We start from the raw sequence: 13,928 nt of genomic DNA, 5'->3' as shown, positions 1-13,928 counted from the left end.
CATGGTCTAAGAGTATCATGTTAGTCTCTATGGAGCATCTCTGTTCCCAAAAGATGCACAGTGGCTTGAACGTATTAAATATTCACATCCATATTTGGCTTATAAAGGAAAGATGATGTTGCAATTTTGCAGAATGATCAGAATTGGGCTGCCATGATGGATCACCTACTTTCACAATTGACTACTCTTGCTTTTGGCACTGGCATCCTACCCTATGTGACCTCATTCTGGGCTATATTGATGGCACAGTTAAAGGCTGTCCTTTTGTTTCCAAAATATTATTGGCTTGGAAAGAGATTCTTTCTCATCTCAAATGGCATGGTCGTGATCTTTGGATGGGACTTCCTTGCATGCTGAGAGTCTGTACTGATCAAAGGTGTCTGATCGATCCCTTGCTTTGTAAGAACCCAAGTGCTCATATTTTATTTCACAAAAAGGGATTCATTTTACCTTTTTCTTTGGCGGCGAGAGAATATCGATTGGGTATGCATTATCGACCCCTTTGGCACTATCTTTTTCAAATGCTTCATTGCTTTTTACTAGTACCCATGTTTGGAGCTTACGTATCATCTTACTGATTGATTGGACCTTACATTGCTAGGACTCTGCTACCCGCCCCCCCCCCCCGCCCTTACACTTGGCTGATATCTCAGTGGGTGGGTGGTTTATATAGGGTTTTGATTCTTCCTTGGATTTTGCATCATGCAAATCAGCTTTGGTCCTTGAATCGTAATGCCAAATGGTGGCATACAAGATTGCAGCAGCTCTAGTTGTGCAAACCACCTCTTTGTCAAGGTCTTTCTATGGCGACTGATGCTTGGTGTTATTTCTTTGGCCAACTCTTGGCATGTAGGCATATTGCTCTTGCTCTATGTCATAGATGTTTGGCGCCTAGAGAATCCTTGCTCCATCTTTTTTGGAATTGCCTTGTCACCCATGAACTCATGCAATCTCTTTAGTAGTACCTCCAGGCCCCTTTCCCATTGCTTGCGTTGGCAAGCTTTTTTGGATCTTAGACTTTGGTCTTTTTTTCACATGGGTTCGATATTGGGCATCTGGACTCTGTGGAAAGACATGAACCACCAAGTCTTTAGAGAGCCTACTTCTTCCATGTTCTGCTATTTCTAGATGTTGCTCATGCAATCCTTTTATGATTGCCTGTTTGTTCAACAAATAGATTACACTCTCTACTTGTCTTACAATCAGATTTTCTGTTTTTGTATTAGCTGGTCTCCACTTCGGAGACCGCTTCTTGTAATATGAAGATACATGGATTTCACCCAAAAAGACAAAGAGTGTGTGGGTGTGCATGCTTGTGTGTTTGGTTTTATCCTGTGAGGCAGGGATATGATTTTCTTTTTTATTGGTTTCATTATTGGGCATTATGGACCCTATGGAAGGACATCAATCATTGGGTCTTTGGTGATCCCTCTTTGGCTAATTATAAGTTCTTCCATGCATCTTTACGAAATCGTTTTATGATTGTCTGCATGCGCGGGACATAGATAGTCCTACCTTGTCATATAATGACATTCTCTGATGTTTCTAGTTATTAGTCCCTTTCTTTGGGACTGGTTTTGGTGATATAATGACAAATGGATTTCACAAAGAAAGGAGTGTGTGTGTGTTGGGGTGATTCTCCTGTATTTATCCTTGTGTCTTCTTCTTCTTTGGCATGGTTTCCCAAATTGTTTGAATGCTGTTCAGGATTAATCAAATTCTGCATATTAATTAATTTGCAGATAGTTGTACTTGAGCTTACATGGTTTTGTCTAATGGTTACTGCAGACTTTAATGTGTGGATGGGGTGCAGAGGCCATGGAGGCAATTGGAAAGGAAGAGTTTGTTATTGAGTATGTTGGAGAAGGTATATGAAAATAGAGAGGTTTCGTTTCAGCATGTGCAAAATAGAAAGAGAATGCAGGCTTTATGCTGGTCACAAAGAGTTTTTTTGAATATTATAAATTGGGAATTCTGTCTATTGAAATGGTATAGGTCTGCACTGTAAGGCTATCACAAGACTTCTATTAAGTATGAAAGACTCTGCAACAGCTAGCTCAAAGCAGAAATACATCATGCATGGCATGAAAAAAAGTCACCCAAAATGGGTCAATAGAAAACCTCGGTACAAACTGGAAAGAAACAAGGGAGGAGGCTGAAAGTGCCACCTCAGTCCTGCTATAGACTTCTAGAAGAAGGTGGGAGTTCCATTCTGTGAGAAATATATCCCTCCTGGCAGAGGTTGCCTAGGAAGAACCCTGCATGGTTGCTCAACTGGCCATCAAAGTATTTATGGTATTAGTCCAAATACTGGCCATGGTGTGAGAGGGATGGACCTCAGATCCATCCAAAGCCTCTGTGCATCTGGCTCTCCAGATATGCCACGCTGCAATACTCGCTAGCATCTCCCAAGAGATATCCAGATTTTCATGCAACAGTTTGGGGGGGAACTTCATCCAGAGAGCAATACTCAACTAAGTGTCGTCGAACTGAGTGAGCCCAAGAAGAGTCCTTCCTCTCAAAAAGAAAGTTGAGGGTCCGAAAGGGAGAACCAAGCCACTGAACCCGAAGTCATCTAGAAGTCGGAAAGAGCAAAAGTACTAAAGATTCTAGCAATCCCCTTCCAAATAACCCTCTCTTGTCTGCAATCCCATAAACAATGATGACTCAACTCCCCAATAGACCTGCAGTGAGGACAAGTAGAATCTGTGCCGCGAATCTGGACCTTCGCAAATTGTCCACAATAGACAGTCAAAAGAGAAGAGTGAATTTTCTATTCCGGAGGGATTTGCAGAGTCCCCACGAAAAGACTCTTTGCAGGTCAGTGGAAACATGAAAGTTCCTTCAATGAGGGGCTCTGGAGGGCCTCCAGCGTATAGAACTGATTTGAAACTTCTTGGCATTCCTTACGGTATAACAAAAGAAGGGGATAATCTTCTCTTGGTGCCCTGTATCAATCCATTCCCACTTTCCTAGATCTCACTGCAAAAACTAGATGGGGACCCTCTATATAGCCATATCCTCCAAGATCCCAAGAGAGTAAGACGAGGGTTTGGACCTAGGGGCCACTCTGAATCCTAGCCATGCTGCACAAACCCTACGATCTTGACAGGCTGAAAGGGAATGCCCAAGATAATATCATTTGAAGATATAGACAGCTTGCCGCTTGACTGAACATCAAAGACAAGGCATCCTTGTGCGCTTCTCGAAAGACTACGGCTTGAAGAGGGATGCCGGTCTTGGAGAAAGCTCCCATCTAAGTACGGCAAACACCCGGCCTATCATCCATATCCACTCCATCCTCGGGAAGAGTTGCATCTATTTGCTGAATCCTCCCTACACTTCCTTTGAGATGGCATACCAATTGTTGTTGACGATCCTTTGGAAGCTTTTGAAAGCTTTCTAGGATCCTATAGAAAAGGTAGGGCCTCACACCCATCTGGACCACTACATATAATGAGACTGGCCAAGTGGTCTGACATGCTCGTCGAGTATGCTATGATGATTCCACATGACATGCTGCCTATCAATCTCTTCCATAGAGGATGGGGAAACTCTCTGAAGAGTATTTTGAAAGGTGTTCCAGGCTTTATGAACAACATCCATGAGAGGAGGGGAAGGAGATTTGAGGTGTATTGTAGTAAAATCCATCTGGTGCTCCTTCCCAATCTCCACCTGAAGAAGGGATACAAGACCGTATGCTTCGAATAAAAAGTCTTTCCATGGCTCTTGCCAAGGCATAAGTCCCCTTACCACTAACTTGGAAAGTAGGGCCTTGTATTCTCATTTTGGGAGGCTTCTGAGTGGGCTATGCATGAGGGCCATAGATTGGCAATTCTACTCCTGGACTTCGAAAAATCATATGACAGGGTAGATTGGGGTTTTTTAGAGGGAACCCTTCTTCGCTTTGGATTTTCAGATTTGTGGATTAGAGGGGTTTTTGCTCTTTACAGGTCAGCCCATAGCCAGGTACTCATTGGTGGAGTTAGGGGAGACAAGTTTCAGATTTTCAGATCAGTCCCCCTTTCTATTCTTATTTGTGGCTGAAGCTATGAGCCTCTATATGAGAGCTCAAGCTGATATCTTTGGGCCGAGACTTCCGTTGAGACAGGAAGAGGAGTTGCTGGACAGTGAGCTGGCAGATGACACGGCTATTTTTTTGGATGCCACCCCACAGACACTCACCTCTTTCAGGACAGCCTTGGATTCGTTTTGCATTGCAGCAGGGGCTCACATTAACTGGAACAAATCCAATGGTTTCTGGATTAGTGATGAGGACACTCCAGATTGGGGTGCTGATATTGGCTTTACGTTCATAGGGGTGTCTCTGTCAGGTATCTTGGATGCCAAGTTGGGGTGGGCATTTCTCCAGCACAACAGTTCGCTCCCGTGTTGGAGAGCATCAGGAGGAAACTCCTATTTTGGAGTTCGGCCAAACTTGACCTTGCATCCAGAGTGGTGGTTGTAAACCAAGTACTGTTGGCTACAGCCTGGTTTGTTTGCTCTTGCTGGTGCCGATCTATAAGCACTCAGCTCAAGAGACCTATCAATAATTTTTTTTGGAGTGGATTAGATGGCACTTCAGATGTAATAGCCACAGTGGCTTGGGAGACTCTTATTCTACCCACTGAGGAAGGGGGTCACAATATTATTGATCTAGACTTGTAGTGTAAAGCCTTGCTCTGCAAGATGGTAGTCAAAGGTTTGATGCCTGGTCAGGAGCCATGGGAGGATTTTTTTTAACGCAGTATACAGACATGCACACCTTCTCAGGGAGGAGATTGGATGGACAGCCCTAGATGGATCTTTACGTCAGCCCATCTCAGATCTCCTACCTCCCCTCTCATGGTTGCCATTCTGAAAGCTAGGGACAGCTTCAGAAGTACTCTTCGGAGAGTTTCACTCTCCTTTTGTGAAGAAATTAACAGGCAGCCCGTCATGTGGAATGATTGGATACTAGATGAGCATGGCAGATCACTGGGTATGTCACACTACACGCAATGGTCTAGATGGGAGTTGGGCCCTACCTCCATGGTGGGTGCTTGGAAAGCTTTCAGGATGCTTCCAGAGGATCAGAGAGTTCGTTCAGTTAGTCACCTCAGAGGAAGTGCAACCAAGATGCACTAGATAGATGCAGCCAAACCAGTGGAGTGGATGGATACATGCCATTTGCCTATCTCAGAGTCCACCTGGTTGGGGTTTTTTACGAGGACAGGTATCCCTCTGCAGGCTATAGCCTTGCGAGATGCACATGTGGGTACGCTTGTCTTTTAGGTCCATGCAAGAGGCCGACTCCATAGATTTTCAGAGGACATTCTCTTGGAGGCTCCTTTTCAGCTTGTCAGGATTACTGGATACATGGAGATGGGTAGAGACTCACAGTGGTATCTTGATCCAGATCCCGTTCTCCTGGCTCTTGGATATTGGAGGCTTTGGTTGTATGGAGGTTCCCGTATTAGATCCTTGCAGTGGGATCTAGGGGAATGGGAGTGGATAGATGAAGGGCACCGAGAGAAGAGCATCTCCTTCTTTCGTTACACAGTCAGAAATGCTAGGAGATTCCAACTTAGTTGTAGAGGTTGGAGGCCCTCTAGAGCTCCTCATTGGGATATTTTTCAGATTTCTACAGAGATGCATAAAAAATTTTGGAGGAGACTTCGGAAATCCCTTAGGAATAGGAAAATCACGTTATTCATTCGGCTTACTATTCATGGAGGGATTGCAGTGAACCTGTGGAGATCCAGGTTTGGGGCTGACCCTACATGTCCTCGATGCCACCTCAGCGGGCGGTTAAGTTAGTGCATCACTGCCTTTGGGAGTGCACTCAGGTGAGGACGATTTGGAAGGGTGTTGTTAGAATACTTTGCATTTTTCATAGAGTATCCTTCTTCTTGACCTAGGGATCAATTGCTTGGTTGTCACTCATTGGTCCACGGGCTTTCTTTGAGGGACATGACACAGACACAACTTTCTTTGTTCGATAATACCTCGTGGAGTCATGCTCCCTCCGGGATGTTCTGTTTACTCCATTCAGAGCTCCCCACACATCTATAGACACATCTTGGGAGATTCTAGCTAGTATTACAGCATGGCATATTTGGAGAGCCAGATGTACAGAGGCTTTGGAGGACTCCCAGGTTCACCCTTCTTAGATTATGGCGAGTATCTGGACAGATACTATACACACTTTGATGGCCATTTGGGTGAACATACAGGGAACCTCCAGGATTGCTACTGCTAGGAGGGTTGCTTTTCTCAGAGTCTGGAGGGGTTCTCCTTTCTTCTCTGACTCTCCTTCAAGGATGAGGTGGCATTTTCAGCCGCTCATAGGACGAAATCTGTATCAAGTTTTTGAGCACTGTAGATAGCTGTGGGTAGGCACATAGTTGTACACATCTAGGGTAGGTGTGGGCTTTTGGCATTTGTGGATTTTTCTTTCACAAGCATGATGGACTGACGTATAGTTTTTTGAGATAATAAAGTATGTTTTGTAGGGACTTCATGGGAAATGATGAAATGCAATGTGGTTGTACCAGACTTCCAGAGCAAGGGTGTCTAGTGTATGATCAAGCGAAATGTTTTTGGGGTCATGTTAAGTCAAGTCATGAAGGGGTTTTTTATATTTTCCTGAGTCAATGTGCACTTGCATGTTACAGGAATTTGATATGTTATGGTGTCCATGTCAAAGGGCTTTTCATGTGTGTGTACGGGGTTGCATGCAAGCTTTAATGTACATGCTAATGTGTGTGGGAATTGTGTGACTAAAGGTCCAAAATGTGCATTTAATGTGATTTGGGGGAAATGTCTTGAGAGTTGTAAAATGTCACTGATGAGGTTGCAAATTAGGCTGAGGTGGTTGGACTGATTGGGAAGGCATCCTGCTCATGCCAACGTGGTTTCGTGAGGAAGAAGGGGAGCTTCTAGATAGCGACGTGGCGGCTAGGAGCTGAACGACGGGAGCTTGCTGGAAAGATCATTTGGTATATTTTGACGAGGGGCTTAAAAAAGAGTTGGTGGTTGGAACGACCAGACAGGTTGGAGAGGCTTGTAGTTGTTGATTGGAGGTCGTGCGTGAGCAGGAAGCTGAAACCTGTGCATGAAGACATCGTGTGTGTGACGAAGAGAGCTTTGTGAGCCAAAGAAGCTGCGGTGGTGATTGTGTTCGTGACGGGTGTGGGATTTCGACTACAGGAACTTCGAGTATATGGGCTCCAGGTGCTTCGTGTTGACGAACTTTGTGGCACAGTTGGCTCTCGCTGGAGTCTTGTAGCAAACTATGTGGCAGTTGCTTGAGGTGCTTCTGCTAGCTGGAGGTTCAGAGCGACGCAGAGGCTTGTGAGCGACAGAGAGTATGCACCATGCACTTCTTGGTTTCGTGGGAAAGGCGTCGCTACTACACAGGCTGAAGGACCTTGAAGAGGCGTGAGCTCCATGAGCTCTATGAGCATGAGAGAAGTCGTGAAGGTGGAGATGAGCGACGAGCTGTAGCAGACTAGTGTGGAGAGCACTGGCTATTGCTCTTATTGGGAGCTGCTGGATTTGAGGAGGATGACTATGCGGGCAGTTTGTGTTGGAAGGAGCTATATGGCTGTGGCGTCATTTCTGCTGGTTGGAGGTCCTTGGACGGAGGTTGTGTGTGAGTGAGAGGGTGCTGCAATGTGCGCACGGGCTGGCTAGTTGTGGTGTGAGCACTGAGTTGCTTCAAAGCTGGAAATAGTGAGGCCTTTGGCCACAGGCGGGTGCCAGGTGTTGCTGCAGAGACTTCAACTGATAGAATCTCTAGAGATGGTGGGCTGCATTATTGCTAGTGCTCAATGATGATCTTGGGAAAGATATGATAAGATTAGCTTGTGGGTTGATATCTTGAAGAGTCACGAAGATAGCCTTGATGTGGGCTGTGGGTTCATAGTATTCTGAGGCTGACTGTTTTCTGTGTTTTGGGGAGAAGTTCAATTCTAAGTTCAGTCTTTTTCGGGCTATGTAGTCTTTTGTCTCTCTTTGAGTCTGTGTGATCCATGCTCAGTCAGTTTTTTTTTGTGGGGGTTTGTCTCGGTGCCTATTACAAAGTCACATACTCTGGAATTTGGTTCATAAGCTCATCGTCTACGAGCCAACATTGCAGCTGATCCCTATGAAGTCTCAGCTATCTGACATGGTGAAGTACATAATTCTTGGTTGTCTTTCTTTTTTTTCCTTATCATCTTTTTTGGCGATCACGGTGGGACAGGAGGAGTTTCGAATTGAGAGTGGGTACTCAAGACAAAATGGCCTAGAAGAATTGGGTGGGGAATGTTGCTTGAATTTCTGTCTGGTTAGGGATTGAAAATATGAAGACAAAGCCTCGCATGAGAGTGATTCATCGTGAGTTATGTGGGGAGTGTGGACACAGGAGAGATAGATGCCTTGATGTTGAACTTCGGGTGTTACGTCTCCGTGCTAAGGTTCAAAATGCTTTGAAAGTGATTGCTCTTAGGAAGAAGAATGCCAGTCAGATGCAAGGTAAGCTTTTTTCAGTAGAGTGATTATTTTTGCTTTCTTCAAAGAAGAGGTTGGGTGGTATTTTGGGTTGGAAGTGTGTTTGAGATAAGTTAGTTAAGAGGAGAGATGGTTCATGAATTTCCTCGATTTCACGGATTGGCCAATGAAGATCTAGAGAGGTTTTTAGAGTGCTTGGAGTTCACAGCTCTTATTAAAGACAGGAATGCTCCAGAAGTCCTTCTTCAGATTCTGTCCTTTTGTTTGTTGGGAGAAGCGAGAACTTGGCTGCAGACTTTCTCTGCAAGGATGCGTGATGATCAGGGTGCTCACAGAAACCCGACTTATCCAGAGGTGAGGACAGCTTTCTTGGACAGGTTTATGTGTGTTAGAGATCCTGATGGCATTTGGAGAGAGCTATGTTTATTTATTTATTTTTTTGCAAAAAGAGACTTTGATTAAGTATTAAAGAAAACCGTTAGAGCAAGTTCCATACGGGATACATCATGCAATGCATGAAAAGCTCAAGATCCAAAAAGAAAGGATTGAGGTTGATATTGCCATCTCAATCCGGTAGAAACCTTCGAGAAAAAGGGAGAATCCCTCCAAACTCGAAGAAATATAGTCCTTCTAGAAGAGGCTGCCCGTGAAGGGCCCTGCATGGTAGCCCATATGGCTATCAAAGTGTGAATTGTGTCAGTCCAAATACCCGTGAACACCTGTGATGGGTGTATCTGGGTGCCATCCAAGGCCTCTATACATCTGGCTCTCCAAATGTGCCAAGAGGAAATGCTAGCCAAAATCTCCCAAGAGGTGTCCACTGAAGCATGGGAAGCTCTGAAGGGAGTAAGTGGTACATCCTGAAGAGAGCAGGGCTCTATCACCTGCCGGCGGACCGAGAGCTATGTTTATTGCAGCAACAGCCGACTCAATTAGTGGATGAGTATGTCGGTAAGTTCATTGTGTTGTGGAATAAATGGCAGATGGCCTTATTACCTGAAGTTCCTCCCAGAGTCATAAAAAAGGATAGGTTTGTTGCTGGTCTGAAGCCGGAGATTAGGATAAAGATTGAATGTAAAGAGCTGGTCACTTATGAGGATGCTCTCAAGGTAGCAAAAGAGAAGGAGAGGAAGCAGATAAGATTGTCACAAATGATGTAGGAGATGCCAATGGTTCAGCATGTGCTTGAAATTCTCTCTCATGTGAAGCCAGAAATACAGAAGCCTGAAGTTAAGGAGGAGAATATCGGTAGGGGAAGAGGTAGATCATCGGGTGGTTATGGCAGAGGCAGCATGCCTTCTTCAAATAATTCATGCCCATGGCAGGCAGGACGAGGTCAAGGGTCATTTGCACCTTGTTTCCAGTGCTTTAATTGTGGAGAGTGGGGACATTACAGCACACACTGTGATAAGCCTCCTCGTGCTGAAGGTGATGTTTATCCATTGCAAACAGGGTCGAATAACAGGGTGAATGATCATAGTGTAGAAGTAAAAGATACAGGTCAGCCTAGTACCTCTCGAATTTGTAAAGCCGCTGCAGAAGAGAAAGGGAAAGGTAAGGTAGTTACATTTGGCTTGTTGGAGTTGGAGGAAGTTAAAGATGTCATGCCATTAGGAAAGAGAGATAGAGAAGAGGAGGTTGGTCCGAGTGCAAAGAAGGGGAAGCAGTCTGAGGAGATGATGACCTACCAAAGGAAGAAGAGCAGGAAGCCCAGAAGGAAGTACAGAACTGCAGATTATCCCATGGGGAAGGAGCAGGGAGATTATGATTTGGTTGAAGATCTTTCAGCGAGGAAACCGGACATTACATTTGCTCCAATGATTGGTCTATGCCCAAAGCTTAAAAAAGAATGGAGGCGGGCTGTAAATCCAGCAAAGAAGAACTCTCATAAAGGTACAATTAAGCTGATGTCTGTCTCAGAGTTGCCGGATCTTTTACCTGCTGTAGAAGCCTGGCATAAAGGAAAGGGTTTTGGAGAGGCCTATATAGATGGAGGTGCACAGATTTGTGAGATTACCCAGGCTTGTGTGGAAAGATTAGGACTGAAGATATCCCGCTCCTCTAGTTATCACATCAGAATGGCAAACCACTCCAAGGTGAAGACTTTAGGGATAGTACCTGGTCTGGAGGTTGAGGCATTCAGTGTTTCATGTGATGCTTGCGGGGTTGGGAGCCTATCCTTTGATTCTTGGAAGGCCGTGGTTGAGGAAGGTAGGTGCAATTCAAAATTGGCAGAAAGGAATCTTTTCTGTGCATACGAATGGGAAGAAATTGAATTTCGATATGGTAAGCAGGGCTGAAGTTTCAGATTCAGCAAGTGAAGAGGAAGAGAGAAGTGAAACCAGGAGTGAGGATGAGAGTTCGGTGACTTCAGAAAGTGATGAAGGAACAATAGCATTGGTGGATTTGGTAGATGAGGATTCATAGGTGGATTTTGTGGGGGCAGCAGGGTTCGGTGAGGAAGAGGTGGATAGGTTTGAGGTTATTGAGGATTTAATGCAGCCCAAATGTTCTCAAGAATCAATCAAGGTGTTGATTGAGCAATCATTGAATCCTGATCTCAATGTTGAGGAGAAAGAAGAATATTTGAAGATGTTGCAGAAATACCCCAATTTGTTTATCACCTCTTATGAGGAGATCAGGGGATTTAAAGGGAAGCCTCTGAGGATTGAGCTGAAGGAAGGTGCCAAACCTGTTTTTCAGAAAATAAGGAGATTATAAGCCCGGAACAGAGAGATGTGCTGAAGGAAGAGGTAGATAAGCTTCTCAAGGCAGGAATAATTTATCCTGTAGTTCACTCTGATTGGATAAAACCTGTGGTCATAGTGCCGAAAGGTGTAGACAAATGGAGAGTCTGTGTTGATTACAAACCTCTGAATGCAATGACAAAGAGAAACCACTATCCTCTGCCTTTTCTGGATGATATTCTTGATAAAGTGGCGGGTCATGAAATGTACAGCTTGTGTGACGGATATTCAGGGTACTTCTAGATAGCCATAGCCCAGGAAGATCAAATAAAGACTACTTTCTTTTTTTTTTTCATGAAAAAGACTTCTATTAAGTAAGAACCAAAACCCGCGAGAGCAAGCTCAAAGCGGAATACATCATGAAATCATGAGGATAAATAAAAAACCCCTCAGAGTGAGGTAGAAAAAAGCCAAGGCTGAGGCTGAAAGTGCCATCTCAACCCTATAGTAGTTTCAGAGAAGAAAGGAGAATCCTTCCATTCTTTGAAGAAAGAAGCCCTCCTAGTTGAGGCTGCACGGGAGTCCTCCTGCATACCCGTCCATACGGCCATCAGAGTGTGTACGATGTCTGTCCAGATACTAGCCAATGTGTGCGAGGGATGAACCTGAGTAGCCTCCATAGCCTCTGTGCATCTGGCTCTCCAGATATGCCAGGCTGCTATGCTCGCTAGAATCTCCCAAGAAGTATCCACAGAGGCATGTACAGCTGTAAAAGGACAGTGGTACCACATCCAACGAACAGAACTCAACCCAATGACGTCGAACCGAAATGGCCCGAGAGGAGTCAACTCCCTCATAGAAAACCTGAGGTCCTGTAAGAGAAAGCCAAGCCACCGAGCCCCAAGTCATAAAAAGTGGGGAATGGGCAAAGTGACTGAAAATCCTGGCTATCCCCATCCAAATCAATCTCGCCTGTCTGCAATCCCATAAGCAATGCTGAATAGACTCCGAAGCAGAAAGGCAACGAGGGCAAGTAGGGTCGGCTCCGAATCTGGACCTCCAAAGGTTCACTGCAATCCCTCCATGGATAGAAAGCCAAAAGAAGATAGTGATCTTTCTATTCCTGTGGGATTTCCAGAGCCTCCTCCAGAAGTACCTCTGCTGATCCGCAGTAATACCAAAAGTCTCCCAATGAGGAACTCTGGAGGGTCTCCAACCTCTACTACTGAGCTGAAATCTCCTGGCATTACTGACCGTGTAACGAAAGAAGGGGATGCTCTTCTCTCGATGCCCTGCGTCAATCCACTCCCACTCTCCGGGGTCCCACTGTAAATATCTGATGGGAACTCCCCCATAGAGCTAGAGCCTCCAAGACCCGGTGGAGAGTAGCCGGGGGTCAGGGTCTAAGAATCACTCTGAATCTGATCCCTGCATCAAAAGACCTACAACCCTGATAGGCTGAAAAGCAGACTCAAGCAAGATGTCCTCTGTGGACCTGAGCAATCTGCCACCATCTTGGACACTAAAAACCAAAGTATCCTCCTGTGCATCTCGGAAAGCTAAGACCTGAAGAGGAACCCCGCCTCTCGAGAAAGTACCTGCCCAAGTGGAGGAAGTGAGTGGCATATCATCTGTGTCTATCCAAACCTCTGGAAGGGTTGCCTCAATCTGCAAGATCCTCCCTGCACTCCCTCTGAGATGTCCTGTCAACCTTGATTTGGTTTCCTTTGGAAGCCTACGGAAAGCTTTTCAAGATCCCAAAGAAGAAGCAGGTCCCCTCTCCCACTTGGCCCACTGCATGTAGAGTGAGGCACCCAGTGGCCTGCCAAGACTACTTTCATATTATACACACACCATTAAATTTTTCATTCATCCCATTACATTGAGGGTAATAGGGACTTGCATATCTGTGTTTAATCTTCAGCTTACCACATAATAAATCCATCAGTTCACTCCTGAAACCTGGACCTCTATTAGAAAGCAACTCCAGTGGCACACCAAATCTACAGCAGAGATCCTGATACACAAATTTACATACAGATTTTGCATTGACAGCCCGTACTGCTCGTGTTTCAGCCCATCTCGTTAAATAATCCACAGCTGTCAGCATATAACAATTTCCCCTGGCTGTCATGGGTAGAGGACCGATGGCATCTATTCCCCATTTTTCAAAAATATTATAAGCAAGCGTGATATTTCTGAGTTCTGAATGTAAGCTCCTCTTACTCATCTGCTGGCACTGTAGGCATGACCTGCACCAATGTCTTATGTCTCTCTCAAGGGATGGCCACACATATCCTTCCGTAAGTATTTTCCTCAGCATGATTTTGAAAACAAAATGTACTCCACATACTCCCTCATGATTAGCTTGTAGGATATGAAAAACTTCCTCATGCCAAGGAATTCTTCTGAGCACCAGATCAGCCCCTTTCATGTAAAGAACATCATCTATCAGACAATAAGAAGTACAGCTTTTAATAAGTCTGTATTTTCTTTGTTTCGGAACTTCTTCAAGCACTTTACCAATTAACAAGAAGCTTTCCTCACAAGCTAATGTCTCCCTTCCTTTGTATAAGGGTTCCTGCACTCCTATTGCATCAACATAGGCTGCTGTAATTTCCTGTGCAGCATCATGTGCATTTACATTCTAACCTCTTTCAATATGCTGGAGTATCCAGGCATCCAATTGATTTAACAGTTTCTACACCGCGCCTATCCATCTCTTCAAATGAACATGCTTAACCTTCCAGACACCTAAAATTTGCT

The 13,928-nt window shown here is 44.9% G+C and overlaps 1 protein-coding gene across 1 annotated transcript in view; it reads left to right on the top strand.

The window, feature by feature from the left end:
- LOC147890820 (uncharacterized) overlaps positions 1-13,928 on the top strand; it is a 98,044-nt gene that overhangs the window by 63,343 nt on the left and 20,773 nt on the right. Inside the window, exon 10 of the mRNA XM_087389707.1 lies at positions 1,789-1,867. Coding sequence (XP_087245833.1) covers positions 1,789-1,867 — 79 coding nt within the window. The remainder of the gene's footprint in view (positions 1-1,788; positions 1,868-13,928) is intronic.

The sequence above is a fragment of the Dipteris shenzhenensis genome, chromosome 18 (genome assembly GCF_047967505.1).
Source record: "Dipteris shenzhenensis isolate YYH24624 ecotype China chromosome 18, Dip_SZ_1.0, whole genome shotgun sequence".
Classification (NCBI taxonomy): Eukaryota; Viridiplantae; Streptophyta; class Polypodiopsida; order Gleicheniales; family Dipteridaceae; genus Dipteris; species Dipteris shenzhenensis.
The sequence above is the reverse complement of the archived record's forward strand: the minus strand, read 5'-3'. Positions and strand labels throughout refer to the sequence as shown.